The sequence below is a fragment of the Notechis scutatus genome, chromosome 3, assembly GCF_049901735.1.
Source record: "Notechis scutatus isolate UNSWTSFEM ecotype Mainland chromosome 3, rNotScu1.2, whole genome shotgun sequence".
Taxonomy (NCBI): Eukaryota; Metazoa; Chordata; class Lepidosauria; order Squamata; family Elapidae; genus Notechis; species Notechis scutatus.
The window spans coordinates 116182990-116195864 of record NC_142011.1 but is presented as its reverse complement, the minus strand read 5'-3'; the positions used below and the strand labels follow the sequence as shown (position 1 = coordinate 116195864).

Here is a 12875-nt window from a genome sequence, read left to right as displayed (position 1 = left end):
TTTGTCATTCGGAGCATAGATTGCAATCAGGAGTGTTTTCGTATTATTGTCCGTTATTTCCACCATTAGTATTCTTCCATCATCATCGGTATAAATCAATTTTGCTGGGGTGGTCTCTTTAATATATAAAACCACTCGTCTTTTCTTACATTGTGTCAAGGAAGTAAATATTTTCCCTAATTTTGGCTGTATTAACAATTGTTCATATAGTTTTTTAATATGTGCTTCTTGTAGACAAATTATATCAAATTTTAATTTCTCTAATTTATGAAAGGTTTTCCTTTTAACAGCTGAGTTAAGTCCATTTATATTAATTGTAATCAGTTTTTTCTCTTCCATGGTTATATTTTGTAGTTAAGTTTAGCAGCTCTCGTAGATCTTAGTTCACATTGTTCTTTGGCTTCCACCTTTTCACATACTGCACCTTCTTCTTTTTCAATCGCCATTTGGCAGTCCTCTTGGAATTCAGTTAGTGAGATCTCTTTTTCTGTCTCTTCCTTTTTCCCTCCAAAAAATTATGTATAAAATAATTCCGCTTTCTCAATTGAGTCAATTCTATGTCTCTGTTCTTGCCATGTGAACATTAAACCTTCAGGAATCAGCCATCTATAATTCACCTCTTTTTTAAGTAGCATTTTAGTCAGGAATCGGTATTCTCTTTTCATCTCTTTCACACTTCTGGGTATTTGTTTCAAGACCACAATCTCCTTGTCTTTATATTTCAATGTTTTCTCTTTTGCCACTTGCAATATTTGTGTTTTAATGGCTTTCTTTGTAAATCTAATGTGAACTTCTCTTGGTAAGCTATTTCTCATCGCATATCTTGTGAAAACTCGATAAACCTCATCTATTCCATCCATCATCTTCTCTTGAGTTATTTCCAAAGCTTCAGCCAGTATTTCTATCATTATCTCAGCTAAGTTTTGTCCTTTTTCTTCCTCTACGTTTTGGAATCTAAGATAGAATTCTGATCTATCCATCTCCCATCTCAACATACCACTTTTATCTTGTTCAACCACCGTTAATCTATTATCAATATCTCCAATCTTCTTGTCTCTTTGTTTATCTTCTTCTTCAATTTTTGGGAATCTCTCATCATACTTCAACATCATTTGTTGGATGTTCTCCACTTTTTCATCGGTTTTCCCTGTTCTTTGTTCAATGTTCTTTGTTCAATGTTCTCTATTCTCTTTTCAATATTCTCTGATCTTGCTTGAATATTTTGAATTCCTTGCATAATCATCTGCAGAGTCACTTTTTCTTGTTCTTTTTCTTGCTTTAACATTGTCTGTATTGAACGTTGTCCTCCAGATGGTGGAGAGGAAGAAGTAAAAGTTGAAGAACCAGGAGCTGTAAATTTCCTATTCATTTTAAGCAATTCAAAATCTTCAGGTTCTTCTAAACCTTAATCCAATTGTGAAGTAACCAATTATAGTTCAAAATAAAAATAGTAGAAAAAAGAAGCCCAATAATAATGATAAAAAAAAGAAAAAAAAGGGAGGACAAAATTTCTTCAGGTTCTTGTATACCTTAATCCAATCAGTAGTTAGATGAAGAAAAAGGCTTGAAAAAAAAAGAAAAAAAAGGAAAAGGAAAAATTCTTCAGGTTCTTCAACACCTTAATCCAAGTGAAAGGTCTCAAATAGAAAAGAGTGCATAAGAATAAACCATAAAAGTAGATGAAAAAACAAAAATACCAGGAAAGGGGAAAAAAGGCTATTCCCTTAAAAAAAAAACATTAATACTAAAGCTTTCCCTTTAAAATAAAAAGCAAACGTAGAGATTGGACTTCCAAAGAAAAAAAGAAAAACAAAGACAAGCTCCAACAAAGCCAAAAACCCAAATAGTTATTACAAGAAAAAAAAGGATAAAATAAAATACAATAAAGCTGGTGAGGAGGGATAGCACAACTTAGAAAAAGTAAAAAGAGCACACTGCACTTTGTTTAATTATCCAAGGCTCTTATTATAGCTCTCTTCTCCAAAAACTTCTCACATTTTTTTCTCCTAGGTTTCAACACCAGACTCCAGCTGTTGATAGAAACCCAGAAGAGCACCTGCAATAATACTCTCCCATGCTCTTCCCTCTATCTTATCAAATAGCAATGTCCTTGAAAAAGAGTCTCAATTCTTTCTTTCTCAGCTTTGTCTGGTCACAGGGAAACAGAATATTTTCAAGCCTCTAGTTGGCAGTGTTACAAAGTTTCTTTGCTCTCACTTTCCCCCTTCTTTTCCAAGCAAGATATAATAAGAATTAATAAAAAAAAAGAAAAAGATATTTTTTTAAAAAAAGAAATAACTAAAAGGGAGCCTCTAGCCTAAAATATTACAAAATCAAAAAGGAGAAAAAAAATAGATGTAAAAGAAAAAAACAGTCCAGTTTCAAAATATAAGATCATGTATAGAAAATCCAGCAATGAGAAAAAAAACATTACTTTGACATTCCTGTTTAAAATCGCCACTTAATCACTTCTGTCAAAACTTTTACAGATTCTTTCTTTTCCTTAGGGTGTCCTTTCAGATCTTAGAATAAAGAAAAAGTTCTCACCAAACCGGCACACTCTCTCTCTCCGTCCTCTTTTGTTTCGGAGCTGTCCCAACTTCAGCAGCTTTAATGGCTGCCTCTTTGCCGCTGGCAAGAAGAGCTTCTCCTGGATCTACCAGGGACTTTGCAGTATCTCTGGGATTGACAGTATGCGCTCTTCACTTTCACCGTCTCTTCAGGACGGTTTAGATCCGATAGGGCCGTCCAGGAGCAAAGATATCGGCAGCGATCTCAGACCTCCAAGATCGCATGCCGTATCGTCGCGACGCCAGCTCCGCCCTCCCACAGAGGAATGTCATCTGATGAGATCCAGGAGACCCTTTTCTGATGCAGTATCCATCTTTTGGACACCATTCCATCTGACATTAGATTGGCCTCAACTTTACTGGTTTTCTGGAAGAGCCTGAAAACATGGCTTTGTTATCTGGCCTAGGGATACTGTAATTTTGGATAGTGAAATGGATGGCATATAAATTAAACAAATAAATTAAAAACACTCATATGAAGCCTGCAAACTGGCTGTATTGCTAAGGAATAGAATGTGCTATCCCATAGAGTCCTGAATGTGAGATGGGCAGCTACATATGTTCATCAAATAAATATATATCATAGTACCTCTTTATCTCTTACAGTTAGTAAGCATGGTAATGGAATACAGCTAAAGTAATAATTTATGTGTTCAGCCATAAGCTGGAGTGCTATCACTTGAGATCCTTTATAATAATAACATAAAATATTTTTATAAAATTTATATGTTGCTTATTTTGCTAAATAATATTTTAAGAAAATGTTAAAATTAATTTACTTTTTTAAAAAATGATTTAAAGTAAATTTTAAAAGATCTTCAATTTTTATCTGATTCTGTAATTCACTGAAACAAAATACTTAATACCCTTAAAACCTTCACTTATATGGAATGCCGAAAATCTTGGAAAGACTGAAGTAAACTGCCATTATTCAGTGCAGCAAGATTTCAGTGCCTTGTGATCAACAGATAACAAGTGATATATTCCATATGAACTTTATTTGTTGCCAGTGTTTCTGCAATGGAGTTGGAAAGGTATATGACTTCAGTAGAGCTGAAAATCATGACTTTTGACCACACCGGTGGTGAAAATTTTGAAAGCAGGCTGATCATACTTACCATGGATTTATTTTTCCTCCTGGCCAATATAGAGAAATGGATGAGATGCAAATTATATAGTTCCTGCATCTGGGTGCACAATAGATGTTAATGCAGAAGTGAGATGGAAGAGTGAGCGTGCCGCTTGAATGCTTGGCGACAGAGAAGTAGTGAATATAAAATATGTCCTCCGTCTATGAAATACAGTTCATAGGGCTTTAAAGCATTCCAAGAGGGCTATCCAGCTTCTGGTTGAATATATCCAGTGAAGGAGAATTCACTCCTACTTAGTTCTGTAATCAAACAGTTTTTATTTGGAAGATTTTAATAATGACTAAATGTCTATGGAGATTCTCAGTCACCCAGGTCATGGTTGAAAAAGAACCTTTGGGTTAATAAAGACTAGAATCTTCCTGCAACTTAAAGGCATTGTATGGGATACACATAGTCCTTGTTTAAGCATAATTGGGAACAGAACTCCTTTGCTAAGTAATGCTACCATTAGGCAAGACATGTGACTGATGGACCTACAACCATCTCTTCTGCTGCAGTTCTTAAGACATCACAACTTGCAATTTTACTGCCAGCTTCTTCATGGACACTGCTTATCAGAAATCAACTGTGAAGTACACAAATGGTGATTACATGAATGTGGGACCCTGCAACAGTTGTAAATGCCTGTTGTTTGCGAAGTGTTTGATCTTCTTCAGATGACCACAGGGATGCTGTGATGGACTTGCCATAAAGTGGAATTGTAACTTCAGAATGGTCACTAAATAGAGTAGGCTAGCAAAGTCTACCTGTAATAGGCAGCAAATTGTGATACTTCTTCATGTACTTGAAAAGTACTCTTCTATTACCCCTCCTTTTTGGAAAGGCAAAAATATATCCAGTTTCCTCAGTTTTATTCTTAAGACTTTGTTTCAAATTCATGTAATAAGCTCAGGAAGAGGGTAGATAGTTATCTGTCAGGGATAGTGTAATTTGATTTTCTGCTTTCTGCTTAGTCCTTCCACTCTATGCATCTGATAAAGTGAGCTGCAACTTTCAAATACTTAATTTTTTAAATAAAATTAAATAAAATTTGTTAGTTGGAAGAGGTACTACCATACTCCTGATTTTTTTCCACCATAGACTAATATAGTTCTCCTACAAATCACCAAGCAGAAGATGTTTATTAAATAAGTCCATACTGCCACCCAACTGACACTGATGCCAGGTGGCATTCAGCAATAAAAAGCCACAATAGCATTTAACTTATAATTTACAACTTATATGCATGCATGCATACATACATACGTATATATCTTATATACTCATAACGTAATACTGCTTCTTAGTGCTTTACAGCCCTCTCTATAGCCCTCTAAGCTGTTCATTGTCAGCATATTGTCCCCAAGAATTTGGGTCCTCATTTTACCGACCTTGGAAGGAGGAGTCAACCTTGAGCTGGTCAGAATTGAATTCCCAACACACACACACCAACAATCCAGCTTGGATTTAAGGAGATAAAATTCCCTTTCCAACTCTATAATATGAATAAATAAATATGAAGAGAATTGGCTGAGCCTGAAATTGGTATAAACATGTTTTTTTTCAATGTGTCTCTGCTATGTAAAGTATTTATTTTTTTAGCATAGATATGACACACTGATACTTTCCAATCATTTACACAGTGTTGTTCCATATTTGTTGACCCAGAGCTGTTAGAACTAACTGCCTCTTTTTTGCTATTTTAAATGGTTCAGACAATATTTCTTCAGTACTATCCCTCAAGTTTCAGTGGAGTTTGTTTCTGAATGTATTCTTGTTTTTGTTATTTTATAGTAATATTTGTAAAGAGTTGCAGTAGTCTTTCTATCTTCCTTTAATCTCTTTTCCCTCTTTCACTCTTCTTCCATGATTATATTTATGTATTTTTATCTTACCACTGCATTTTTTGTGACTCTAGCCATTCATTCGTTATATATTCTGGCTTTATTTTGTATAACTCAAGCCAATGTACATGATGCTATTTTCTCCATAACAATCCTATGAGAGAGAGAGGTTGAAAGAAAGTGATTATTTCAAGGTTGTCCAAGTAGTTTCTGCCTAATGATGGACGAGTATTCTTGTTGGAATTTGAACTTTTAACTTCTACTTACATGAATGCCTACATGACTTTCTTAAAATATTTTTAACCTGTAAAATATCTGGTGATGTTTTTTTTGTTTTAGTATTTTTTGATTTATTTATCTCTTTCATGGAAGACATGCATACCTGTGTGAGGGAGGGCAGCCAGCTAGGGAACAACCTCTAAAATCAAGAAGCAGGAATCGGTAAACCATTTCTGTGTTATTGCTGTATGGTTGTGTCTGCTAAACCTATCCTGAAATGCTGCTGTGATTTCCAACAAACCGGTCTTTTGATTACATTGGAAAAGGTTTTTTTGAAATTACAAGCTTGACAAGTGAGTAGTTGGATTTAATTCCTTTCTACCTGCTTAGTTTAGGAATGGAAGGACCTTCAAAAGACTACAGACTTCTTTTTATTATTTAGGAGAAAAGTGAAGCAGCTAGTAAATTGCCTTCTCTCAGGCACGGAAAGCTTTGATTTATTATAGTATTGCTTCAGTGTAGTTCAATCTGGAAATACCCTCCTTGCCACCTTATTAATTTTTGCCTTGTAAATCATCTTTATTATTCTTCCTGGAAAAAAATAAGCAGTGATTTAGTTATGACAGGTTCCTGCTTAACAGGCCCCAGAAATAAATGAAACAAGGTTTTAAGCTGTTTGGGGCTCTTTTTGGCAGGATTTGCACTGGTTCTGTTTTAAAGTTTTCGGCAATATAAAAGTTGGAGGAATCTTTGGTACACCCTTTTCAGTTGGAACTTTCATTTTTGTGCACCCAATAATGTAATTGTGAAAAAGAAAATGTGAAAATGTTGATGCTTTGAGACATAAAGTTTATGAATAGCCTGCATTCTCCCCTCATTCAACTGTTTTATTGTTAAAATATATGCCCAATTTCTGAAAAAGTATTATTTTTTGGAGGCTGTTTGATACTTACCCTCTTCTTAGAACTGTCTGGAAGCTGGCTGTTAGGAACAAGGACTTGATATAAGAGTTCTTCATTTGGCAATCAAGATGTCTTACAGGCAGTACCTTGACTTATGATCACAATTGAGCCCAAAATTTCCATTGCTAAACAAAACAGCTGTTAATTGAGTTTTGTCCCATTTTATAACCTTGCTTGCAACAGTTAAGTGAATCACTGCAGTTGTTAAGTTAATAACATGGTTGTAAAGTGAATTTGGCTTTTTCATTGATTTTGCTTATCAGAAGGTTGCAAAAGGTGATCACATGTCCCCAGGACACAGCAACCTTCATAAATATAAGCCAGTTGACAAGAGTCCAAATTTTGAACATATGATCCTGGGGATGCTGCAACGATTGTAAGAGTGAAAAACAGTCACAAGCCACTTTTTAAATGCCATTGTAACTCAAGGAGTCACTAAATGAGTTGTTGTAAGTCAATGACTATTTGTATTTTTGGTGTATCATGCACCTCCATAGTAAAATGAACAATTTAACTTTAGTAGAACAGTATATGGTACTCATGAATAAAGGAAGATATGATAGGAAGGAAGGAAGAAAGACATGTCCCAGGATAAATGTTGCAGGATCCAATCTGGGTCGGTCACCAGGACCAGAGGTTTTGTCTTCCAAGCTTTTGGACTCATGCTGAAGCCCTGACAAGGATCCTGTTTCTCAGGCTTCAATCACTTCTCTGGCTGTTGTTCCCTGCATGGATTGCTCTTGTGATTATGTAGGACAGATGGGGAGGAAGGTAACCACAAGTTTGCAAGAACACAAGCGAGTGGTCAGACGAGGAGACCTGAACTATCCTCCACACAGTGAAAGGAACTCAGTTTGCGCCAAGATTGTTGGCGAGCGGCACAAACGCCAAGAGATGGGCCGGGAACAGGCCCTTGTCACAACAGGGCGGACGCGCCTACAGGACTAGAAGGTGAGGCGGGCAGCACAAAGCCAGCGACAAAGCCGCCACACAACCGACACAAAAAGCCAAACAAAACCAGGACCCTTAAGCCATGTCCAGTGAGCGTCGAAAAAACCCTATGACACCAGACAACACAAGAATATTAGTAGTTTGAAGACAAATTCCTGAATTGATAATGAAAAAAAATTATTGTAATCAAGTTACAAACAGAATATGTCTGGATTTATAATAACAGAACAAGTTAAAATACTGTAGTACAATTCCAGGTATGTATGGTTTAGAGCTGACTATTTTGCTATATACAAACAGCTCTGCTTTTGTTTATTCCTAAACTTTCATAAACCTAGGGCTTGAACTCCAGTTGAAGAAAATAGTTTGAGGAAGCAGTTTGAGATTTGCAAGATTGATGTCAGCCCAGCAAGATAAAGAGTAAGAAACCAATGCCATATATACAGAGATATACTTGGGATGGGACTCCTGACTTGATCAGGGGGTTGGACTAGAAGACCTCCGAGATCCCTTCCAGTCCTGAGTCTATGATACTATCATATTAAGTCATAATATGGTTTTGTTTTTGGCTTAGCATATTCTCTGATACTTTGTTTTCTTTGTATATCACTTTGATTTCTGTGTCATTCATTGTTTTCTTTATATGTCACTCTATACAGGTAGTCCTTGACTTAAAACGCTTCGCTTAGTGACCAGAAGAGGCCCTCAATGCTTGGATTGAGGAGAACATTGCCTCAAGCACCACTGCCAAGCCGAGGTGGTCCGTTGGCATTGGGAAGAAGGAAGGCTGGGGTGCCTTGCACACTTACACAGAGATTTGAAGACACAAGCCGACCGCAAGGGTAGAGACCACATAAGGCATGCCAGATGGGTACCGTCCAGTCGTGAAATACATCAAAGAGTTTCGTGACTTGACTTTGCACGATTACTGTGTCTTGGCTGAGGAAGCTGAAATCGATCAAACTCAAAACAAGTACCGTGCAAACTGCTCCTGGAAGAGATCTCCACCGGAAGGGAGAAGGGAGGGAACCAAACCTGGTTTATCTTGATTGATTTATACAGAAACTAAGTCTCAACATGTTAAATTGGTGTGGGAGGTAGCTAAGTTGTTTGTCAAACTCTCCAAATGTGAATTTCACCAGGATAAAATAGATTACCTAGGGTACTGAATCACTCATTGGGGTGGGAATGGAGGAGAGCAGCCAGCCGATTGGGGTAGGCTTCTTGCACTGCGAAAGAGGAGGCTGGAGACCAAAAAGGGTCGCCTTCAGCTGCCCCCTTTTCAGTGCAACTGGCCCAGAGCAGCTGGCCGGTTGGGGAAGGCTTCTTGCGTTGTGAAAGAGGCAGCTGGAGGCGACTCTTTTCAGTCTCCAGCCTCTTTGCCCCACAAGAAGCCTCTCCCAATCAAGCTGGCTACTCTCCCTCTCTTCCTTGGCCATACAGAACAAACAGGCAGAGAAGGAGGAGAGCAGCTGGATGGTTGGGGGAGGTTTCTTGTACTAAAAAAGGGGTGGCTGGACATGTGGCCACCTGCTGGCTGGCTGGGCCACGCCGGTCGGGCTGGAAGAGGCGCATCCACCGGAAGAAAAAGCGGCTTTGAGCAGGCAGGCAGATGTCCCAGTGCACATGTGCAGCAGCCGCAGGACATCCACCTGAGCTGCACCGCGGCTGCCAGCATGGTAGGGAAAGCTAGGAGAGCGACCGGGGCAAGTGAGCGACTGAGTGACCAGGTCCCAAATTTTGATCATACGACTATGGGGTTGCTGCAATAGTTGTAAGTGTGGTAAGTCACTTTTTTCAGTATTGCTGTAATTTTGAATGGTCATTAAACAAATCGTTGTAAGTCAAGAACTACCTGTAGTACTTCCTGTTATCTGGCTTGATTCTAGTACCTTACTATTCACTTTATTTACATAATGATAGCCTCATTTTATAGTTTAAAATTATTTCAAACCACTGAGATTTTGGGAAACTTAAAGGTAACCTGATTTTATTTATTATGTTACAATTAATATTGAACCAATCATAGTTCTACATGTTATCTTGACATCTTTCCATGTCCAGTTCTTAGGATTTTTTTCTTATAATGAAAAACTCCATATGAGATGGAAGCTTAGTAGGTAATAGTTTTTTTACCATTGTCATAATTTAAGACTCTCTAGATCGGGTGGCAACCACGGCCCGCGGGCCACATCCGGCCCGTTGGTCTTTTTAATCTGGCCCGCCGAAGATTGGTACAGAATTAAGGTTTGATGTGAATGACTGAATGATTGCATTCATTTGATTTTGACTTGGAATGACAGGCATTTCGACACCAGGTGGCGGCCCGTCTGTCAAATTTTAAAAGTCAATGAGGCCCCGAGCCAAAAAGTTTGCCCACCCCTGCTCTAGATGTACTTCTATAGCTTTTTCCCTCTTGCATTTAATGATAACATTTTCATTTTGGTTGTGTCTCCCTGCATTTTTCTTAAAACTATATAAATACTTCACTCGTCAGATATCTGCTGCCTTTTTTTTTCTATAGTTCGTTTTAATAAGCAATTCCTACCTTCTTGATCTAGTAATTGTCTCCATAGGCTAGTATTATTTTAGTCAGGAATAGTATCGTGGTCTTTTCTCGTAAAACTAAGTATTATTGTAAGAATATTAATAAAACAGGTGTATCAGCAGTTGTGGGTATCATGATGGCTTTTCAAACAGAAACCAAGTAATGTTTTTAATGCCCAGACACAAGATCATAGTATGAAACAGTTAGAAGGGCCATTCAAACCATTGAGTCCCATTCCTTATTCAGGGCAGGAATCCTCACCAGTGGCTGCCCTAGTGTCCATTTAAACAAATTCAGTGAAGGGAAATCCTTCTGGATAATTAATTCCACTATTGTATTGGTTTTCTTGTAAAAAATAAAATCCCTAGTATTCCGTGATAATCTGCTTTCCTATAACTTTAGTCCAGTATTCTGGGTCTTCCTGTCTGAAAAAGAGAGAGCTAGACTTTTTTCTGTATGACATCCTTTCAGACACTTGAAGACTATAATCATAGCTGTCATTGGTCCTCTCTTGTGAAGATTTAAGATGCTGTTCTGTGATGGACTTTGACTACAGTAAAACTGGAATTATTACTTCTCATGCTTTAGAATGGATATTTCTATTGATGTAGCCTAAAATTTCACCATGTATGCACACAGCCTAAAGAGATTGGTGACCCTTGTGGAATTCAGCGGTTGATATTTAAAGAAGAGTTTTATTCCTTATCAGACCGTCTCAATTCTGTAGCTTTTAGAATTTGCCTGTAGCATATAATAGTTGAAGCTAATGCTTTCTGTATAAACGTTGCCTGTTCATGCTTTTCCTGTGTAAGAGATTTTAGAGAAAATGAATATCCTACAAACCAATAATTTTCATATTATTGTCAATACCAGACCTTTTTTGTTAATTGGAACATTATATTCTTTCAATCATAGGCTAAAAACTTAGACTTCCGCCGAAAGTGGGACAAAGACGAATATGAGAAGCTTGCAGAGAAACGACTTACAGAAGAAAGAGAGAAGAAAGATGGTTAGTAGTATGCTGACTATGCAATGCACTGCTCTATTTCATTAGTAGTTGCTAAATCGGTTTGTAGAATGAGACGCAAAGGGAAAGTTTAGCCACCCGGAGTCACCTTGCGGTAGAGATGGGCGGCATAACGGCATACATAAATAGACAGACAGCTAGACACTTCATTTTATGTTCTTTTAAAAATTGTAAATACTTACTTCCTGTTTAATTTACTCATATTCGACAAATTAAGAAGTTAGGTTTATTTGATCTTAGAGTGGGGGAATTAAAATTAAGAACTTTCTTGGACAATAGAGGAAAAAACAATATTTACTGACTAAAATGAAGATTTTATATTTCAAGGGTATACCAAATCATTCTGTCATCTATCTCTCTGTCTGTCTATCCTCATTAATTTTTTAAATTTATATTTTAGGCAAACCAGTGCAGCCCATCAAGCGTGAGCTTCTGCGGCATCGAGATTACAAAGTGGATCTGGAATCCAAATTGGGGAAAACTATTGTTATTACCAAAACTACTCCTCAGTCTGAGATGGGAGGGTAAGGTGATAAAGATTTTGTGTGCTAATGTACTAACGTTTGATTAGCAGAGAGGTTTAAGCAACTAAATTTCTAGTACTCTTTTTCATGAAGTATTTGGGAAGAAAGGGCAGGTAATAGAAAACTGAAATGAATCTGAACATGCCAAGGTTGATAATAGTAGCATCCCTTCAGATTGTGGATTGTAGAATTTGTAGATATTTGAGATGACTGTTGTTTACTCATTGTAATAAGTACATAGTTTGGGAGAGTCATTTGATTCACCCTTTTTATCAGTAGATTATTTCAGATAACATAAAAACATAAGCAGTACCCTTCTGGATCAGACCAATCGACCAGATAGCCCAATCAGACTGTTTTTACGGTGACCCACCAGCTACCCAAGGAAGCCCACTAGTCTTCCAGCTGATGGCCTTCAAAATCAGTCACACTGCCATCAGGGCTAAAAGTTACTGTTCCCCGTGATTTCCATGAATTGATCCAACATTTTTTAAAGCCAGCCAAGCGAGCAGCTTGCATAACATCCCATGGTAGCAAATTGCAAAGTTTAATTCTGTGTCATATAAAAAAAAAATGTCAGTGGAGATTCTCAGTCATTCAGGTCATGGTTGTCCCAAAGGTGCTTTTTCATGAAGCAACTGGACTTCCTTGTTTTTCTTTGAAGATGTTTTGCTTCTTATCCAAGAAACTTCTTCAGCTCTGACTGGATAGTAGGGAATGGAAGGATTTATATTCCTTGCAGACAGTTGGTCATTTGCATTCTTTTAGAGAGTCGTTGAGGCCCCTTGGAGGTTTATCTCTGTCTTAGGGTCACCTGAGTAATGCAAATGTTTCCTGTAGTCTGCAATTTTTTGGAAATCGGTTCATACTCCCACACCATTCGAAGGGGGTTCACCCCAAAGTACATAGCTAAATGTCTATGGATGAATCCCCTTCGAATGGTGTGGGATGGAAGTAACCGGAACTGGATACAATATGAAGTTGCACCATTGATTTATAGTTGATACAGCAGATGCACACAGTATCAGCACCCTCATTGAACTGTTTATCATTATTCCAGGATATTTTTCCTTATCTGTCATTGCAGGCTCTGAACTCAT

At 37.5% G+C, this 12875-nt stretch overlaps 1 protein-coding gene across 1 annotated transcript in view; it reads left to right on the top strand.

Moving 5' to 3' along the window:
* Positions 1 to 12875, top strand: part of ZMAT2 (zinc finger matrin-type 2) — a 69294-nt gene that overhangs the window by 5825 nt on the left and 50594 nt on the right. The window contains exons 2-3 of the mRNA XM_026672604.2: positions 11140 to 11233; positions 11652 to 11775. Coding sequence (XP_026528389.1) covers positions 11140 to 11233; positions 11652 to 11775 — 218 coding nt within the window. The remainder of the gene's footprint in view (positions 1 to 11139; positions 11234 to 11651; positions 11776 to 12875) is intronic.